Consider the following 21,743-nt stretch of genomic DNA (forward strand, 5'->3'; position numbering starts at 1 on the left):
AAACTGAACTGGACTAGCCATATAAATATTGTGGCTACAAAAGCAGGTCAGAGGCTAGGGATCGTGTGACGAGTAACTCACCTCCTGACTCCCCAAAGTTTGTCCACCATCTACAGGGCGCAAATCAGGAGTGTGATGGAACACTCCCCACTTGCCTGGATTAGTGCAGCTCCCACAACACTCAAGAAGCTAGACATCATCCAGTACAAAGCAACCTATTTGATAGGCATCCCATCCACAAACATTCACTACCTCCACCACCAAAGCACAGTAGCAGCATGTGTACCATCTTACAAGATGCACAGCAGGAATATACCAAGGCTTCTTAGACAGCACCTTCCAAACCCGTGACAACTACCATCAGGAAGGACAAGGGCAGCAGATAGAAGGGAAAAGCGCCACCTGGAAATTCCCCTCCCAAGTCACTCACCATCCTGACTTGGAAATATATTGTCGATCCTTCACTGTCATTCAGTCAAAATCCTGGAACTCCCTTCCTAACAGCACTGTGGGTGTACCTACACCACATGGACTACAGCGATTCAGGAAGGCAGTTCACCACCACCTTCTCAAGGGCAACCAAGAATAGGCAATAAATACTGGGCCATCCAGTGAAGCCCACACCCCGTGAATGAATTTTTTTTAAAAAATCAGGCAGGAACATAATATTATCCTCAATATTATCAGCAATGCCTGATGCAGTACCTCAGGCCTAACTGGCCCCATGATGTGGAGCAGTCTCCTCCAGAGGGACCAGGAGATGCAAAGATGCCTGTACCCCACAGGTTCTCTGCTAATCCTTGCAGTTATTTGCCATCTTGTCCTTCAGGGGAGAGGGTAGGGTATTAATGAGGGTATTGTAATGTGATTGGATGACGTGCCTGCCATAGCCTAATAGCTGGAGGTATGTAGAAACTCTGAGACGTGGTTGTGAAAAGACAGTCTTGATAAGTGTGTGAGGGTGGGGTGCAGCATCTGAAAGTTAGGCTTGAACCTTGATTGCTGATGGATGTGGTGCATTGAGCAATGTGAGAGGCTAGTGAAGCACTGGGTAGAGGTTGTCATTTTAAGATGCATTTACTGACCTCGACCACCCCTGTAAAGTCTGAACTTTCTCTGGCACTACCGCCAGGTCCTCAGGGCCAGTCTTTGGGAATGGTCCTCCCTGGCCACCCTATTTGCATTTCCTTCTCACAGTGTGCCTGGAGGACCTCCTGGTACCCTGTGGAAACATAGCATTTCTCCTCCTTTCCACCTCCATCACTAAGGCCACATCTGAGAACCTGGGAGCCTTCCCTCTGGCCTATTGCTCCATTTTCTGTTCTTTATCTTCCAACCATGCCTTCCAGAGACAGGTGCAGCAGCTTCTGTTGCATGAATGCAGCTCTCCTTTAAGAGGACAGGCTGACTTTAAGACTTGTTGTACATTGTCCCAGCTGTGCATGGACTTGAGATCCCCTGCTAAGCCTGCAGCCAGTCAATAGCATGATTCACACTAGACCACATGTGGAAAAGATTTAGATGAGCTGGCAGCATAAGATTTGTGTACTGCCCATCTCAATGGGATCGGGTGCAGGGCAATTACAAATTACTCTGCTGAGTGTCCCAACAGCTATTAGAATAACAGAACACCTGCACCCCAGAGGATGCATTGCTTGATTTACAGCTCAGGCTCTCTGATCTCTGCAGTCAATTTAACAATGGTTTTAAGTGTTTGTGATTTGTGGTTTTGGAAACTTAAAAGGGTCTGGATGATTGACACTTTTATTAGCTTGTCCAGACTTTGTTCCCCAGCACAGGGGAAAGTTATCAAAGGATTACATTTTTTCAAATCTTTACACATCCTACTTTACTCTGTGGTGTTAATTGGTTCTAGGAAGTGTAAATGGGCCAATGTGCATGGAAATGCCAGAGCTTGGCAAAGAGGGTGTGAAGGGCATGAGGGGCTGGGTGGAAGGGCAGAACTTGGGATGGATGCATGTTGGGTCTGACGGGTGGGTGGGGTGTGTAACTTGGCAAAGCTGGCATAGGTGGCATGGGGGGTATCTTTTGAACTTACCTTTTAAAAGGTCCCCTCATGCACACTAGGGTTCATGACTCCACTAAGTGGCCATGAACCACGACTCTTTAAAATCCTGGCCCAACTCCATGAAAATTGTAGAGGAGTAGGAGATGCCTATCTCGCAATGGAGCTGGCCAGGTCAGGAGTACAGGATGTGGGCTTCTGACAGGAAGCAGCCTGCACTCTGTAAAGGCACTCTGAAGAATTACACAGCCCAGGAATGGGGTTGGGATCCCCAGAATTGGGACCCAATTACCATTTTTAAAGGGCTTCCAAGTCAATTTAACTCAGTGAAAATCCAAACTTTAAGTATGGATTTTTTAAAAAAAAGTTTCCAATTCTTCCCTTCTTGACCTGAAGATGTTGACAGTTATTGAGGTACAGTTCCATGTGCACCTGGAATATGCAGGTGCTTCATCCGTCCTGCGTGTGACTATCAACATACTATTCAATTGTGGAGGGCACCACAGCCTTACCAATCCCGTTCTCAACCAACAAGCACAATTTCTAGCAAGGATTTTGGCTGATCTCTCTCTTCCCTAACTTTGGGGCTCTAAAACCAATTTGGACCACCCAATTGCTTCCCTAGCAAGATTAGCTAATTTAGCATAGATCAGGGATTATCACAGGATTCCTTTGATCTGTAGGACTCTTTACCATACCATATGGGGCATTATACCTATTAAAGGTACAACTGACTAAACTTTCTAAGTGTTGTTGATGCCCTGAATTAACTCAGGAGGGTCCAAAGTGTGAACAAAATATTTGGAAAAACATCCAATGGAGTAACTTGTGTTTTCCATCACACAGTATTTGTGTAATGACTGACAACAAACTATTAATCTGTGACTCTAATTTGTCACCTATTTGGAGTGTGTTTACTTTGCTTTTACAGCAGTGCCCTTTATGATATGCACAAGGCAATAGCATCTGGTTATTCATTAACATAGAGATTTCAGTACACAGTATTTTCACCGAAACCTTAACATGCTTGATGCCTGAAAAAGAAACCAAACACTAATTAGAAATGAGCTACTGATGAAAGTGTTGGTAGTTGCTTGTCACTGATATGCAAGAGTTTATACTAGTTGTTTATTTAGCTGTGTAAATCCGGGAGTCCCCCTGTCTTCCATCTAGTTGATTTTGTTGATTAGCTACCTTACTAACATCATGTCGCTGCCCATAGATTTACATAAACAAAGAACAAGTAACTGTGCTTAATTGTAAGGGCTGTTGTTAGTAAACATTTCTCTCGCTGCAGCACCACCTCCCCCCCCCAACCCCCCGACTCACCAACCGCCAACTATCCCAGTCCCCTCCCACCCCATACACCACAGCTTAAAGAAAAATCGAGGCGGGCTTGTTTATTTGTATCACTGTATCTATGGCACACTTCCATTACATTTACCACCGAGTGACTGATAACTCCTCAAACAGGAGTCCTACTGTCAATTAAACAGCAGCACACCCATCAGAGAGCTATTCAGCTCCATAAGATCAGCGCTGCAGACAGGAACAATAGAGTAAAGTAGGTATGCTAATAAGAGTGCAAGTCCCATCAAGCAGATGGAGCACTGTGGTTACGGCAAACTACTAAAAGGGCATTTTGTCCCTACAGCCGTCACCCACTGTGCGCTTTTCTTTGCTTCAAATTTTAGCTCTATCAAGACTCCATTGATTTCTAAAGCTTGTGCTGTTGAAAGGAATGCAGCTCATTTTCTGAGCATTTTAGTTCATCAAAGGGACCATAATCCAAAGCATGTTACGCCATTAAATACCAGAGAACACACAATCTGGGACTTAACGTCTGCAGTTGCCCATGAAAAATGATTCTTCAGATGCAGCTGATGCGTCTACCAGCTGGCAGTGGATCTAACATATGATGGGTTGATGTTATGTTAGGAGTTGTTGATCTTATTTTATTTATTTATTAAAACTGAGACACAAACTAGTTCCCAAATGAGATGCGAAGTTTGCAGTTCAAAAGATCATAGGGCTTCCATTTGTTACCCCATGATGATTCTCCAGTCGAGTCCCAGTGGTGACCTAATGCTGATAATAACGTGAGTCTATGGAATATATGTTGCCAATATTTCTCATGATTTGACATCTCCTTGCCTCGTCCTCATAATATCTCTGTGTTTATAGTTCCTCGCAATATGCCCAGCTGAGTCTGAAAATTACTTAATTTTTCTTCCTGTCCATTTGTATCCACAATAGTTTTATTTAAAAAAAAACCTTTATTTCCCCTACTTTAAATGTAACATTTGAACACTAGTGTTTTAACTCTAAGTAATGTATTTAAAAAATAGGTTTCTGATTATCAGGCTGAGGGAGTTGAGTGCTGCAAAGTGCAATAATTTCCCATTTCAGGCATCCAAAATTTGCAAGAAGAATTTGCAAGTCAGATATAGTGCAAGGCAGATGGAGAGTGAAGCTTTGTCTACCCTTCCCCTGCAATGTGCATTAACACCAAACTCAAAAGAGCAGCCTGCACCAAGTCATGTGATTTCCACCTCTCATGCCAGCAACCTCCTTGGCGTCTCTAATGTGATTGCCAGTTTAGTACTGAATTTGAGGAAAATTTGTGTTGTAGCCCTATGCTGACTTGAGGCTACACAGACTCTTTTTACATAAGGTGCTTACAAGCCAACAGATACAAGACTTTTATCAAACTCATCTACACTGAATTTGAAACCAAGCTTCAGAACTAAAAACTGCACCCCAGTTACCCATCCTGCAACGTCACTCTGTAGTTCATTTAGAAATGAAATTCTTCAGATCTCATTTTTCCTGCCCTTGCTATTCTGTTTTATGGATAATATCCATTCAGCTGAGTGGATGGGTATAGCCCACACTGGCAATTTTGAAAGTGAGTTTGCTGTACGTCAGGTGTGAGATTTATTTTTGAGGGAGATCAGAAGGCTTCCATTTTGGAGCTGATCTTTTATGTATACTAGCACATCTCCCATGATTTTGCTCGGTGAGTCAGGCTCCGCCATGGGATTTGTTACATCAACCTGACCAGACAAATGGGGCTATACTAAATGTTTTAGCAAAAGATTACAAATCTGACAGTGCAGCATTCCCTCACTAATGCACCAGTGTCAGTTTAGATTATGTGCTGAAATGGGAATTGAGCTTATACTTGTCTGACTGAGACAAGCATGCTATCCCTGAACCAAATTCTCACTTTTACAGAGTCAGCTGGGAAGAAGAACAACACTGATCCCAAGTGAAAAGGGATGAGGAAAGACTAGAGAGGCTTTGGCTCTACAGTCTGAAAAAGGCAATTAAGAAAGACCTTCACTGAAATATGTAAAATATTAAATAGCATAGTTAAATTACACTCAGATTATTACTTTTAATTAAGCCAGGAAAGTAAAATCAGAGGACATACTTGGAAATGACTGATTTTTTTTTCAACTATCAGAATTTTTTATTCAAAGGGGAATAAATATTTGAAATAAATCTGCCAAGCTGGGTCATGGAGACAGAAACATTGGAGTTCTTCAAATTGCAGTTAGATACTCTGATAACAAGAGTTAGTGAACTGAAAGGATGAGGTTTGATGGGGGAAATAGTCTTTTTTCATCCAGGGCTTCTCATAATTTCTTATGTGCACTAGAACTGTTCCTAAGATATTTGTAAATCATTAAAATGCCAACATGAAAGGGAGACATTTTGTCAGGGGCAGCAGGGAGTGGGTATCCCAAGATAGCGAATCATCTGACTTAGTGGAGAAATGCTTATTCTACATAAGGTCACAAATTAAAACTCCACAAAGGACTTTGTAACACAATTTCTAGCCTATACAGAGGCAGTGTTACATTTTAGGAGGCACTGTCTTTAGGATGACATGTTAAATCAAGACTTTTTCTGTTACTCGGGTGGAAGAAATTTTCCCATGGTACTATCTGAAGAGGAGGAAGTTCTTCTGGGATCTTGGCTCACATTCTTTCCTCCAAAGCTACTTGAAACATTATCTGGCCATTCATTAATTTCACTGTCTTTGGGGCTGTCAAAAGTAATTAATTGACTTGAATATTTTGCAAAGTTCTGATGACATGATAAAATATCGTATAAGTTTGGGCTCTTTAATTGTTATACAGTCAGTACTCTGCACATGAAAGGCTCCATTCCTCAAGCAATGTGGTGGGAGAGGGTAACAACTTAGTATACATTCTCCTAGAATAAGTCCTAACTGATGTGTTGAAAACCCCCCTTCCCTCAACTTGAAAAAATTCTTGGTAGAACTGGTTTAAGCGATTTCAGCCAGTTATAAGTCCAGCCCAGGAATCTGCCATAAGGCAGAATTAATTTGCAATCTTACGCCAGAAGGTCATGATGACTGGAGTGAAGAATATAATTGGGTGGGTATTTTTCTAAACCTGAGCCTGAGTAACATGCCTTGGGCACAGTGGTACATCCAAACTGTCCTGAGATATATAATAGCAAAAGTCTTGATGCTGATATTGGTAGCATTCCCTGTGTCAGAAGTTTTTGGTTCAAGTCCCACTCCAGGACCTGAGCACAGAAATCTAGGCTGACACTCAATGCAATTTTGAGGGAATGCTGCACTTTTGGAGATGTTGTATTTTGGATGAGGCATTAAACTGAGTCTGACCTGTAAGGTGGATGTAAAAGAGGTCATGGCACCATTTTGAAGAAGAGCAGGAAATTATCCCTTGTGTCCTGGCCAATATTTATCCCTTAATCAATATCATGAAAAAACAGATCATTATCACTTTGTTGTGGGAGCTTGCTGCATATAAATTGGCTGCCACATTTCCTACATTACAACAGTGACTATAACTCTTTCGAGTACAAACACATTTTGATCTGTTCCTATTCAGATGAAGTTACACTGTTTCATAGTTTGCCATTGTGAGATTTGAACTCTTGATAGTTTTGCCAGTGTGAGATTTGAACTCTTAAGCTTAGGGTTACAACCCCAGTACCATAACCACTTGGCTATTTAGGCCAAGCCAACAGTGACTATACTTCTTAATTGCTTCATTGGCTGTAAAGTGCTTTGGGATGCTCTAAATCATGAAAGGCACAATAAAAATACAAGTCTTTCTTTGTTCTATTGCACTGTTAACTTTTATAATGCTGAGCTTAAAGGAACCATTTTACAATGTTCACAGTACTATTTCTACAGGATGTTGCAATTAACAGTTGGAAAAATGAAATGTATTTTGGAAAAAGTCATCATGACGCACTCAAAAAAGATGTGAGAGACAATGTGGTGGCCATTGGCTTTTTGCAGGTGAAGACTGGTACCTATCCCATTTGACCATCAATGTGTTGAGGGAAAGCTTTCCAGAGTGGACTATGCAGCTGTTCCCCTATCTAACGGTGGTATCTTCAGATGCTCACAAGGGTACACCTGTTTTCCAGCTTTCTGCATGGGATGATTCAGACCATTCCACTGATGGAATAGAATACTACTTAACAGAAGGTAAGAAAGTTAGAAAATTTTTATACATGCCAAATGTTTTAAAAGTAGGAGTTTTAGTAGATTTTTTTTGTATTCCCCTCTTTTTCCATGATCTACCCCAACCCATGTACCTCAGCCAATGATGCTCTTAATCCATCCACTAGTCCAAAGGATAGGATTGACTGAGTTGGCATTCCAATGTTTCATTCTTCCCACCAACAACACCTTCCAACCCACAACCGACTCCAGCTCACCAGCTCAATTTTTCATCCTTTTACTGATAACTTTCTTCCCTCCCTTCCTCTTGTATGAAAGTGTTGACTCCTTGCAGAGATACAGATGTTCTTTTTGCCCTGTGAAAGTTGATCAGTTATGATGGAATAAAGTTATAGGCAGTTATTTGCTAGCTAGCAATGTTTTTTTTATCCTTATTGCAAGGGTTGCAAGTACTTTGCTCAAGTGACCACTCTCCAACTGAGGTTCCACACATTAATACCAGCAGGCAATTAATTATTGAACCTTGAGAACTGAGTTTGATCTTGTCACCCCACAATGTGCCTAGGATTTAATGTGGACGACTGAGGTCTCGTCCACCAGTTGGAGAACGTTGCTTTTCTCCAAAGTTATTCTAAGATAGTCAGGGGCATAATTGGGCAACATAGGGTCTCCTGTCAGATTAAGCCACCAGTAAAGTGGAAATCCCACCCCCGAGAGCTGCCAACTGCCACAGGCTGGCAGCTCTCCTATAGCGTCAGCATCACCAGAGCAGTAGCCGCTGTCAGTACTACAATGGGGCCTACCATGGGGATCTTCAATTAGAGGTGAGTGTGGGCAGGATGGGGGTTACGGGGTATGGCTTGCCAGCAAGGGGTGGGGAGGGCATTTAGAAGCACAGACAGAGGTAGGCTTCCTTTGGGGCCCCCTTCCTGATGTTGGGTCCCTGAATCAGGCACAGAGTGCCCATGAACGAGACCCCCCATCCCTGCCACCGCCACAAAACCCCAGTTGGTCACTGGCAAAACCAATGGGGCAACCTCACTGGATGGCAATTTCCCCACCTACTGCTTGTTGAATACCAGCGCAATTAAGTGACAATCTAAGGGCCTCAGTTGGTCTCTAGGTGGGAAGGCAGCCCTCAAGTATTCCCACCCTGGACTTGATCAAAGGGAGGTGGGAGGGCAGTGGGTTCTCCACCCCTCTCACTCCCGCCCCTTCATACAGCCCAACCGCCCTCCTGCTCCTGTCTCCGAACTTGCCTGGAGTGGCGAGGAGGCATTAAATTCCATCCAACATTTCCAGGAACCATTGAATTGAAGTTGGGAATTGGAACCAATGAAGGCATTGAGAGATCTTAGAAAAGTCTTTATAAGTATCCCATTAGCACAAAGTTGTCATTGAGCAATAAGCAATGAGTTGACTTCGAAGAATATAAAAATCCAACTTAGACTGAAGTGCTGCACTGTTCCAAAGATGAGACCATTGAGACATCTTTATGGTGGAACAGACTATTCTATCCACTCAGGTTATGTTCTGCCTAAGCAGCCATGTGAAGTTATAAATGTCTCCATGAGTGAAGCTAACTGGATAATTCACGACAATTTCACAAATGAGAGTATTCATCATCTCATGTCACAATATAAGAACATAAGAATATAAGAAATAGGAGCAGGAGTAGGCCATTCTGCCTCTTGAGCCCGGTCCGCCATTCAATGAGATCATGGCTGATCTTGTACTTCAACACCATCTTCCTGCCCTATCACCATATCCCTTGATGTTTTTAATATGTAGAAACCTATTGATCTCAGTCTTGAACGTACTCAACAACTGAGCCTCCATAACCCTTGGGACAGAGAATTCCAAAGATTCACCACCCTCTGAGTGAAAAAATACTTCCTCATCTCAGCCCTAAATGGTCTGGCCCTTATTCTGAGACTGTGTCCCCTCATTCTAGAACCCCCCCTCCCCCAGCCAGGGGAAACATCCTTCCTGCATCTACCTTGTAAGAATTTTGTATGAATGAATGGGATCACCTCTCATTCTTCTAAACTTCAGAGAACAAAGGCCCAGTCTATTTGATCTTTCCTTATAGGATAATCCCTCTATCCCAGGAATTAGTTTGGTGAACCTTTGTTGTCGCACTCCCTCTATGACAAGTATATCTTTCCTTAGCTAAGGAGACCAAAACTGCACACAATACTCCAGGTGCAGTCTCACCAAGGTTCTATATAACTGCAGTAAGACATCTTTACTCCTATACTCAAATCTTCTTGTAATACAGATCTGCATACACTTACACAACAAAAACAGAATTACCTGGAAAAACTCAGCAGGTCTGGCAGCATCGGCAGAGAAGAAAGGAGTTGACGTTTTGAGTCCTCATGACCCTTCAACAGAACTAATCAGTTGAAGGGTCATGAGGACTCGAAACGTCAACTCTTTTCTTCTCAGCTGATGCTGCCAGACCTGCTGAGTTTTTCCAGGTAATTCTGTTTTTGTTTTGGATTTCCAGCATCCGCAGTTTTTTGTTTTTATCTCTGCATACACTTAGCCTTCTTAATTGCTTGCTGTACCTGCATGTTAGCTTTCAGTGACTCATGAACAAGGACATCCAAGTCCTTTTGATGTTTGAAGATATGATCTACCTATTACACTAATATGAGATTTTTAATTTAAAAGTAAAGTAACCTTCATGCTTGAGAAACAAAAACAAAAAGTGCTGGAAAAACGCAGCAGGTCTGACAGCATTTGTGGAGAGAAAGACAGAGTTAATGTTTCGTGCCCCTATGACTCTTCTTAGAACTAATTTTACTTTAGTTCTGAAGAAGAGTCATACAAACTCAAAACATTAACTCTGGGCAGAATTTTGCCGTCGACGAGCAGGGGGCGGGACCCGCTCACTGATGAGTAAAATGATGCGGGATGACATCAGACGGAACCCCTGACGTCATCCCGCCCCATTTAAATTTTCAGGAAGGTGGGCCCGCAGCAAACTCAGCTGCAGGCCCACCGACCTGTCAATGGCCAATTGAGGCCATTGACAGGATCATTTATACAATTAAAGGACCTGCCTGTCCAACCTTAAGGTGGGCAGGCCAGGAGCCCCAGCGGCAAATAGAGAAAATATGAAACCTCATCCAGCGGTGGGATGAGATTTCATGCAGGGTTTCAAAAATTTTAATAAAGTTATTATGTAAATTATGAACATGTCCCATCTCATGTGACATGAGGGGGAGAGTTAGGGACTTTTTTTTTCTCTATTTTTCAATGTGGAAGTGATCTCCCTGAGGCAGCCCTTAGCCACAGGGAGATGTGTGCTCTTCTGTGCGCATGCGTGAAAGAGCGCACTCTCGCTTTTGGGGAATTCCCACCCCCCCCCCCCCCCACCCCCCCCACCCCCCCCCCCCCACCCCCATCCGGACAGGAAGCGCATAGCGCTTCCCACCGGACGTCAAGCTGGGCAGGCCTTAATTGGCCCACCCACGTAAAATCGCGGCAGGGCCTGCTTCTCCAGCGGTGATTGTCTCCCCACCCGCCAGAGATTGGGTCGGGCCCACCCACCCGGCAAGCAGAAAATTCTGCCCTATGTCTTTCTCTCCACAGATGGTGTCAGACCTGCTGAGTTTTTCCAGCACTTCTTGTTTTTGTTTCAGATTTCTAGCATCTGCAGCATTTTGCCTTTATCTTCATGCTTGTGATGCCATTCAATTCTGCCGAAAGCATTTTGTTTGAAAAACTTTGAGATTTCTTCAACCAGTGTTATTTTTTGTACTAATATCCCAAATCAGCCTTTGGTAACATTGTTAATTGCTGAAGTCCATCCTGTTCTTTTAATCCAAAGGCAGTAAAAATGTTATCAGAATAATTCAATAACTAAAGGCTCAGATTTATATTGCTTCTTCTTCATGTGCTTCACATGTCATGAATCTGATACCTACAGGAGGAGAAGAGAGATTTGAAGTTGACAAGAATTCAGGCATCATCAGGACCACTGGCTCAACTCTGCTCAGACGCAATGAATATGTGTTAACTGTGCTGGCTGTCAATAAGCGGGGAAACAAAGGCCCTCCTGCATCTATTTTCATTCTGGTTGGCTCCAGACCCCCACAGTTTACCAATGTGTCCTACAGTGTTTTTGTTTCTGAAAATACCCCAGCTGGACAACCGTAAGTATTGACTGCCAGATCCTATAAGGCAACTGGCTCAAACTTTGCCAATTTAAATAGCTACCATTCCTTTAAATTTTCTAGACACCTTCAGTACATCTTTGACATCATTATGTATCTGCAGGAATAATATTCCAGAAAAGCATAGCAATGAACATTAGTAAAAAAATGAAACCCCATTTCCAAATAAAAGTTTTATTAATTCAATATTTTGGACCATTCTTAAATCCATATTAATATGTATGTGTCAATGTGAGACAGCAAAATGTTATTCCATCAAGACTGTCCTCTCACAAATATCCCTGAATCCACAAACACTATTTCCAATAGGAGAAGGCCTGGTGTAACAAAGTTTATCAGAAATAAACGTGTTGTAGCCAATAATTTCCTTAGCAATGCCATCCCTCATGGCTGCATATGTGGATAAAAAATGGAACATCCCAACAGCTTTTAGTCCTCTTCCTCTTTCCCAGTACTGAGGAACACAATTTCAGAAAGATCAATGAGGCAAAGCAATGATTTTGTATTTTAGAATTTGTGTTACTTGGTTTCAACATGCACATGAAGGAGATATATTTCAGTTACTAAGATATGAATCAGGATATAAAGAAGTTTTATTTGACTCTTTACTTACCTCCTAAAATTTTATAGTGCATTTTAGAATAATTTGGTCCAATGAGGTGTGTGAATCTTTATCAAGATTTTACAAATGATATATACATATATGTCATACTTGTTTATTTAAAAACTGCTGAAAGATTATGTAGCCCCCTCCTAAGATCTGTTTTGTTGACACACTAGTGTGTCCCTGTAAATAGGGCTGATGAAGTTAATACATTTGTGAATAAAAAAAATGGCCAATGCGTGAAATATGAAACAAAAACATAAAAATTGGAAACACATAGCAGATTAGGGATCAACAGTGGGGCGAACAGACAAGCTAATGCTTTGGATGCAGATCGTTTGTGAAAATACTTGTTTTGTGATTCCACCACCTCACAACCTGCCCAACCAACCGAAGTCTTCTCCCCAGATCATGAATTCATGCTGTGGTGTGGATCAATGGGAAGGATTGACATCTTCCAGTACCTCACTCAGGTGTTTGTGTAAATCAGGATGTTTGCTTTATAGGGTGCCTGTTAAAAGACTTGGTTTGGTTTTCCTATGTTTACTGGACAATTATACTAGCCACTATCGATATAATCTGGTGCCATTGGAGGCTTGGGGTATGGGGCCCTGTGGAATCGCACAGTTTGCACAGTCCTAATGCCATCCCTGATTTTAATGCATGGGGCAAGGCAGTGAGTACAGACTGGCTATCAACCCATACTCAATTTGACCATCTAACATCCTCACATATGTACTTTCCAATGGATAGCAATCAGCGGTGGAAACCCAGACTGTATTTTCCAATATTTAACCTGAGGACATTGAGGCAAATCATGGCACCTCTCACTTCCTAAAGCTTCTCAGAGATCAATTAATCTAGCATATTTATCTTCTTAATATATACAAGTAGTCTGGATTTGGGTTTGGGAGCACAATCTCAGATGCAAAAATAGTGAGTATGGCCAAACATTGATAAGGACAATACAAGACTTTAGGAGGGTATAGTCAGGTTAGTATATTGTATAGGTGAAATTTTATACAGTGATATACCAGTACAGTTTGGGAAGAAGAGTGCAAATCTGTACTAAATTGCAAAACTTCAAAAGGAGTAGAGGAGAAAAACGACTTAATTGTTCAGATAGACCTAGTTAAATGTGAAAGGACTAGTTGGTAAAGCTAATTTTGAAAAAAGTATGTGAATGTTTGATTTTATAACCAGGAGCATTGAATACAAAAGCAGAAGGTTAAGACTAAGCCTACAGAAATCATTACTTCGGCCACATTTAATATATTGGGGCAGAAAGTTGGCTGGGCTCAGACTCCACCCCCCCCACCCCTCCGCCTCCAACCGAGAGGCCTAACACTAGCTCAAAGTTGGACCATGGGCCTCATTAATATTTTATGCTTGAACCGATGGCACTTGGTGCAAGTTCACAGAAAGCTGGGCATTACAAATACCAACTATCAAGCCATTTTTCTCGGTGGTAGCAGCCTAAAGGTAAGCACTGTGTGGAGATTGGAGTGAATAATGGAGGAGATGGTTTGGAGTGACCATGAAAGTTTTTTTAAAACATTTACATTTTTGAGAATAGGGGCCACTAAATAATCCTGAACAGGGCAGGACCAGCGCCTGCTCCACTAATCATAAACTAATTTAATAGACTGCCCTTAAAAGCATTAGGCCCCCAAACTTACATATACTTTATGCAGCCAGCATTCCTAAAAATGTATCTGACCAGTGTAGCAGTCAGCCAGGTAAAGTTACTGGTAAATTTGTCAACATAGTTTCCATCTTAAACACAAAAAAATGCTGCAATGCACATCAATATTTAGCTCTTGTTGGGTTCCATGTGGCATGAAAAGAAATCCAGAACTTTATTCTGTTACCATTTAAAAAAAAAGATTTTCTGCTGAACCAAAAAGATGGCTGCTTCAAGCCACATGACCACAGGGTTGGCCTTTGATCTGGGAGCTACCATCTGGAGTTACAAGAATTAAATAGTTCGCCATTCAACCTGTGGAATCTCATACCTCATTGTACAGAACCCTTGTAATCAACAAAAGCAGATAAGTGCAGACAAACTTGCTCCCCCAACTGGGACTAGCACAAAAGAGAGAGGTCGAAACTCATTATACTGGAAGAGATGCAAATGACTGCCATGTCTCTCTCCTGAGGAGGAACAATGGAATTTTGGCCAGAAGCACAGAGGCTGATTGTTAAGCTGCAATTAACCATTAATGTAACACATCACATGACCCAAGCCTCTGGCCTTTTTGAACAATCACAGTATTACATCTTTAGCCTCACAAGAAGTCTGCTGTTTAACACCCAATGATGAACCAAGAAGCAGCTCCTCCAGGCAGAAAAACAGCCTGCTTCTCAAGCCTGTCTCTGCTGGAAGATTTCCTCCCATTGCCTGCAGAACTGACCCAGTCTCTGGACACCTAGTTTATCTTGCAGAATCAGCACCAACTGTAAAGTTATTGTACAGCTCTGGTCTTCAGCCAGCTGAGCTTGAACTCTTACATGAAAGAAGATTGTCAAAGCCATTGTAAGATCTCTCCTAATAGCGCATTGATCATTGAAGATGAAAATTGCAACTGTAGAATCAAGGAAAACCAATTCTTTAAAGAGTAAATCCAAACAGAGAGCAGGACTTTTAAGAATACATAGTTATTCAAAGAATACTATAAATAGTGGAAGGTGAATAGTTTTTTTATGCCTTGTAATCTTCAATATTTCAAACATGCACAGTATTTTGCTGCTGTTAACTAACCGTACTATGGGCAGAATGTAATGTCCCTCCCCCCGCCACTTTCCCGACTGGCCCTGAACTAGTCTCAGACTAACTAAGGGTGAGTCCGGAAAGGCCCTCCGCAGCAGGTGATGGAATTTAAATTCAGTTAATAAATCTGGAATTAAAAGCTAGTCTCAACAGTAGTGACCATGAAGCCATTGTTGATTGTCGTAAAAACCCATCTGATTCACTAATGTCCTTTAGGGAAGGAATTCTGCCATCCTTATCTGGTCTGGCCTACACAGTAGTGTGGTTGACTCTGAAATGGCTTAGCAAGCCATTTAATTGCATCAAACCTCTATGAAGACTGAAAAAAAGGAATGAAACTGGATGGGTCACCCGGCATTGACCTAGGCACCGGAAATGACACAGACAAACCCAACCATGTTGACCCTGCAAAGTCCTCCTTACTCGCACCTGGGGGCTTGTGCCAAAATTGGGAGAGCTATCTCACAGACTATTCAAGCAACAGCCTGACTTAGTTATAGTCACGGAATCACACTTGTGGCCTGGAGGTCCTCCTTCGTGGGAGTCTGTCCAAAGGAGAAACCTGCTAGTGGTAAGAATCGCCTACGTGTGGCGATCCACACTGCCCTTTAAGCTGACCCCATCAATCCCTCACCCCTGCTGAGGTTCCTCGATGCCACACTCAGTTAAATGCTGCCTTGATGGTGAGGGCGGTCACTCTCACCTGACCTTTGAGTTCAGCTCTTTTGTCCATATTTACACCAAGGCTGTAATGAGGTCAGGAGCCAAGTGTCCCAGCAGAACCCAAACTGAGCGTCAGTGTGCAGATTTTGTTGAGCAAACGTCACATGGAAGCACTGTCAATGACAACTTCCATCACTTTGGTGATGATTGAGAGTAGACTAATGAAGTGATAATTGGCTGGATTGGAAATGCCCTGCTTCTTGTGGATAGGATATACCTGTGCAATTTCCCACATTGTGGGATAGATTCCAGTGTTGTAGATGTCCTGGAACAGCTTGGTTGGGGCATGGTAGTTCTGGAGCACAAGTACTACAGTACCACAGCTGGGATATTGTAGTATTGTGCCTCTGCAGTAGCCAGTGCCTTCGGGCATTTGTTAATATCATGTGGAGTGAATCGAATTAGCTGATGACTGGCATCTGTGATGCTGGGGATACCAGGATCTGGGCCATTTATGTTGGGTAGAGGCAGAAATAGAATTTGAAACAAAAACAAATTATAATTACGTTATGTGTTAATTATGCTAATGGTCTTCACGGCATAAGTACACTTTTGGAATACTAACCAACCATTGGGACTGCTTACTAGTGATGGCATAGAAGAAAAAGCAACATGTTTCAATTGAGTTGTGTCTTCATGAAATATGTTGGAGTAAACTCTTGCTTTGTTTCAAAAGCATGAAGGTTCAGAATAAAAGCAACTTGTATTTATATAGTACATTTAATGTAATGAATATTCCAAGAAAGTTCATAGATAGCTGTAAGTTTGCCAAACATCTTTTCATAAAGATATTGCTGCTTTAAAGAAAAACTATATTTGTAAAGTGTGAGGATGCTGACAATTAGACCACTTAAAATCTCTCTCTATTCCTTTGAGCACAGTTTACTAAACACACCCATAATTTAACTGTTTTAGATTTTTCCAGTTTATTTAACCCTGAGGTCCTGACAGTGCACATACACTGCACCTATTACTTGTTTCATAAAATTGTAAATGTAGACACCTTACAGAAAATCAGAGCTGATTTACCCAGTTTCCATTATTAAACTTTTAAGCAGGGTTGCATGCCATGAGTTATCAGTAAATCTTTGCACTATATTAAAACTGCTGGGTTCCTACGACATGAGAAGAACTCCAACACCGTATGTTCAAAACTTTATCCTTATTGCTATTTTTAAAAATGGACTTATTGGTGAGCCAAAAAAATGGCTGCTACAAGTCACATGACCAAAGGGCCCTTGGTACCTACCTCAGAAATTACAAGAACAGAAGAGTTCTTTTCTCAGCTTCTGGAATCTCACACCTCATTGTACAGACTCCTTGTAATCACAAAAGGCCAGGCGGCTCTCACATCTGAACTCATTATGCCTATAGTGCTGCTAACAGGCTAATATCACACCTGGGACAGAACAGACCAAACTCAACAGGGAACAAAAGGGATGTTACTTGCATCTGAGAAATCCCCCCTTGCTAGCGGAATCAGTGGGTCTGCCTAAACAATAGCTTCCCAACACCAGACCCTCAATATGGATGGTAACTCTCAACAACTAATGACAGGGACATTATCAGTCCTAAGATCAAAGCCAGTTCCAGACACTGGCTGTCTGGGGAGCTAGTGGCATAATGATATTGTCACTGTACCCAAGTTAATATTCTGGGGACCTGGGTTCAAACCTTACCATGGCAGATGGTGAAGTCTGAATTCAATAAAAATCTGGAATGAAAAGTCTGAGGATGGCCACAAAACCATTGCCAGTTGTCACAAAAAACCATCTGCTTCACTAATACTCTAGAAAATCTGCTGTCCTTACCTGGTCTCGTCTACACGTGACTTCAATGTGGTTGACTCTTAAGTACCCTCTGAACAAGGGCAATAAATACTGGCAAAGGCAGTGACGCCCATATCCCCCAAATGAATAAAAACATAAATAAACTTCCCCTTTGAAATAATCGTGGAGAAATGAAGGTCATAATACTTGAATGTCCATGGCCAACATTTTCCCCTCGTCGGGGGGGGAGAGCAGGCACCGGCATGCGGGCCTCCAATCGGCGCCCCCGGTCGGGGGACGCGCAGCCATTTTAAGTGGGTGGGCCAATTAAGGCCCGCCCAGCATGACGTACACCAGGAAGCGCTATGCACTCCCTATGCTGGCAGGGTGGGGAGGGGCGGGGATTCTCTCAGCCTGGAGTGTTGCTTCAGGGAGATTGTCTGCGATGTAAAACTTGAAATAAAGAGGTTTGAAAAATTTCCCTGCCATGTCCCCACATGTGACACTGTCACATGAGTTGGGACATGTCCATAACTTTTATTGAAACCTTTCGTAATTTAAAGACCCTCATGAAATCTCATCCTGCCCGTGGATGAGGTTTCATGCTTTTTCCGAGGCCCACCTGGGTTCCCGGCCTGCCCACTAACCTTAAGGTTGGACGGACAGGTCCATCAATCACGTTAATTGGTTTTTAAATGGCCTTAATAGGTTGTTGACAGTTCGTGTGTGGGTGTGTGTATGGTGTGTGGATGTGTTTGGAATGGCCGCTGTGGACACTCCCACTCCTTCCCTGGATTTTTGAATGTGAATTAAATGTAACCTTCTGAGTTAATCCTAACTCCAGTTTGCTGGATTATTAATAAATTGGATCACAAAAACTGAGGGATTGGGAAAACACCACCATTTTTTTTCCAAAACTCCTTACAAACAGGTGGCGAGAAGAAATAGAAGAAATACAGTCTGCCTGTCTCTCACCTCTCTGTAACACAACTTTCTGCTAGTGTAATTGCTTTAGCTGTACTATTGCATTAGTTACAACCCTCAACACTGTGAACTGAAATCGCATGAGGGCCCAATTTTCGCCTTTATTTCTGGTTGTTTCATTCATACAACTTAAGCTTTTTACATATAGGTCTCAACTTTGTTCTTTCATGTGGAGCTAGTTACAGATTGATACAGCTGAGCACTGCATTTCTGCTCTATGTCATGTAGAGTTAGTGACACACTAGTGAAATCTATAGTATTGCCTTATTGACTGGCCTCTGCTCTATATAACGTAAAGCTAGTTATGAATTTGTACAACCTGAGAACTACACTACAAAAACAGAATTACCTGGAAAAACTCAGCAGGTCTGGCAGCATCGGCGGAGAAGAAAAGAGTTGACTACACTACACAGGTGAGATCCATTCACAGTGTACAGTTATCTATCAACTAAGGAATTCATCTTGGAGGTTAAAAACATCAAAATCTCAAATGTAAGGGCACAAGAACTAGAAGCAGGCATAGGTCATTCGGCCCTTGGAGCCTGCTCCACCATTTGATAAGATCATGTCTGATCTGATTGTGGCCTCGGTTCCATTTTCCCGTCTGCCTCCTACCCACCACACACACAACCGTTGGCTCCCTGGTCGATCAAAATCTATCTAACCTAGCCTTGAATATATTCAGTGACCCATTGCTCTCTGGGCAAGGATGTTTCTTAATATATTGGTAGCATTTTTCATACCAGCTGGAAATATGAGAAACCTATACAGATGTTCGTAGCTATAACTTCATATAGTAAAATGAGGAAAGAAAATGCAGATCTTTGGATCAGTAGGAAAATAATATTCTAGATTTTACATGCTGCTCATTAATTAAATGGACAGTTTGGGGTTTGTATTTAGTGTATAAGGAAGGTTGCTAGTCACATATGATATATTTTCTTTGACTGTTTGTGTCTCCTTTTTGACAGATTGACAGTTGTAGAAGCCATTTCATTCCAGAGGAAGCCTCTGTCATATTCCTTGCTGATCAATCCCAGCAGCTTGTTCAGTATCAACCAGGAGAATGGGGAGCTGAGCCTGATACACAGCATTGATTTTGAAAGTGAACATCACCTCTACCATTTGCTGGTGCGGGTATTGGAAGCTGGCACAGGGCTCAGCAGTGTCACTGAGGTATGATTTTGGAAGCAAGAGTAATTTGAATAATTTACAACCTTATTCAAACATGACTTCTGCTTTCTCAAGTATAACTTTTCAGCAAGGCACAGATAATGAAACATATACGGAAGAATATTTTAACATATCAGAAATGCAGACTGTATTTTTTTGTAATAAAGTCTGTCATAGGAATTATATTCCTTATGTTAGGAGCAGTAGAATTAGTAATATTTAACACAAAAGCAAAGAATGCCAGAGATGTGAAATAAAAACAAAATGATGGAAATCCAACATAAAAACAGAAAGTGCTGGAAATACTCAGCAGCCCGGGCAGCATCTGTGGAGAGAGAATCAGAATTTCAGGTCAATGATCTTTCATCACAACTAGAAACAATTAAAGATGTTTGAAGGGTTTGAAGCAAGTTCAGAGTCAGGAAAAGAGGGGATAGGAGGAATGAGCAAAATGGATAGGATGGAAGGTGAGAGAGATTAAATTTCAAAGGAGATAATTGTGTAAGGCACCTGGTTATAGCAATGGGAGAAGTAAATAAATAAAAGGTGAGGTGTAAATGGATAAAGTAGAATCATCATCATAAACATCTGCTTTGTGAAAAATCAGGAGCGGTGGTTATCATCTGAAATTATTGAACTCATGTTGAGCCTGGAAGGCTGTGGTGTGCCTAACTGAAAGATGAGGTACTGTTCCTTGAGCTTTTGCCGAGCTCCATTTGAACAGTATACGAGGCAAAGGGCAGAGAAATCAGAATGGGAGTGGGAAGGAAAATTAAAATGGCAGGTGATCAGAAGCTCAGAGTCACGCTTGTGGACCAAGTGAACAAATTCAGTGAAGTAATTACCCAGTCTATATTTGGTCTCCCCAGTCTGAGGAGACCACAATGTGAGCAGTGAATATACTAAATTGGAAGCACAAGTAAATTGCTGTTTTACCATGAAGGAGTGTCTGGGCCTTGGATGATGGGAAGAGAGCCGTTAAAAAGGCAGGCACTTGCAGGGACAGGTGCCATAGGAAGGGGAGAGGGTGTTGTGGTTGATTAAGGAGTGGTCCAGGGCATCGCAGACTGAATGGTCCTTTCAGAAGGCTGAAAGGTGAAGGAGAGATATATTTGATAGAAGCAGCACACTGGAGGTGATGGAAATAGCGGAGGACAATCTGTTCAATGTGGAAGATGGTGGGAGGAAGGTGAAGAAAAGGGGAATCATACTGGGCTTCTGAGGGGAAGGGGGGAAGCAGAAATGCAGGAAGTGAGACAGACATGGTCAAGGGCCCTGTCTAGCACCAGGGACGAGCATCCTCAATTAAGGTGAAAGGAAGACCTATCGGCAATGCTGGTATGTAAGCTGGCATTGTCAGAATAGATGTAATGGAGACTAAGGCTAAGATTTTCCAGTCTTGCCCGCAACAGGACCCAGTGCAGGTGGCAACAAATAATTTGGAGAGGCAGCCAAAAGTCCATTGATTTTCGGCGGCACTGGAAAATCCTGCCATAAGAAAGAAGAAGAATGGAATGGAAATTGAACTGGGAAGAAGTGCAGTCAAGATAACTGTGGGCTTATATTTAGATATTGGTTGAAATGGATGTAGAAAAGATGAGAAAGGGAAGGAAAGAGTCAGAGATGGATCATGTAAAGGCATGAGCTAATATTTAAATTCTGTCACCAATAATCTTCCATTTAACTGTATTAATGACATTTACCTGCTTCTGTATCTCCCTATGCCACTCACAATACTTTAGCCAAGAGAGTGTGCAAGTTACCGAGCAAGCAATTCACTCCCTCATTAAACTACTATAAACACAGCACCAAGTGGAGAAAAGCTCTGGATATTCTCTTCAATCTTCCTGCTCTTTTCAGAGCAGTCATCTGTATTCATTGTGGAGAAGGATGATGTAGGGATAGAAATCAGAGAGGGGGCTGTGATATACTTGAACAAATTAGTATTGAAAGGGAGGAAATATTAAAGGTTTTAGCCGCCTTAAAAGTGGATAAATCTCCAGGCCCAGATGAGATGTATCCCAGGCTGCT

General features: G+C 42.1%; 1 protein-coding gene across 1 annotated transcript in view; it reads left to right on the forward strand.

Annotated features, from left to right (window-relative positions):
• si:dkey-22o22.2 (neural-cadherin) overlaps positions 1–21,743 on the forward strand; it is a 289,349-nt gene that overhangs the window by 141,111 nt on the left and 126,495 nt on the right. Inside the window, exons 2-4 of the mRNA XM_041189292.1 lie at positions 7,335–7,526; positions 11,443–11,668; positions 19,511–19,715. Of these exons, the coding sequence (XP_041045226.1) occupies positions 7,335–7,526; positions 11,443–11,668; positions 19,511–19,715 (623 nt within the window). The remainder of the gene's footprint in view (positions 1–7,334; positions 7,527–11,442; positions 11,669–19,510; positions 19,716–21,743) is intronic.

Source organism: Carcharodon carcharias, chromosome 6, assembly GCF_017639515.1.
Source record: "Carcharodon carcharias isolate sCarCar2 chromosome 6, sCarCar2.pri, whole genome shotgun sequence".
Classification (NCBI taxonomy): Eukaryota; Metazoa; Chordata; class Chondrichthyes; order Lamniformes; family Lamnidae; genus Carcharodon; species Carcharodon carcharias.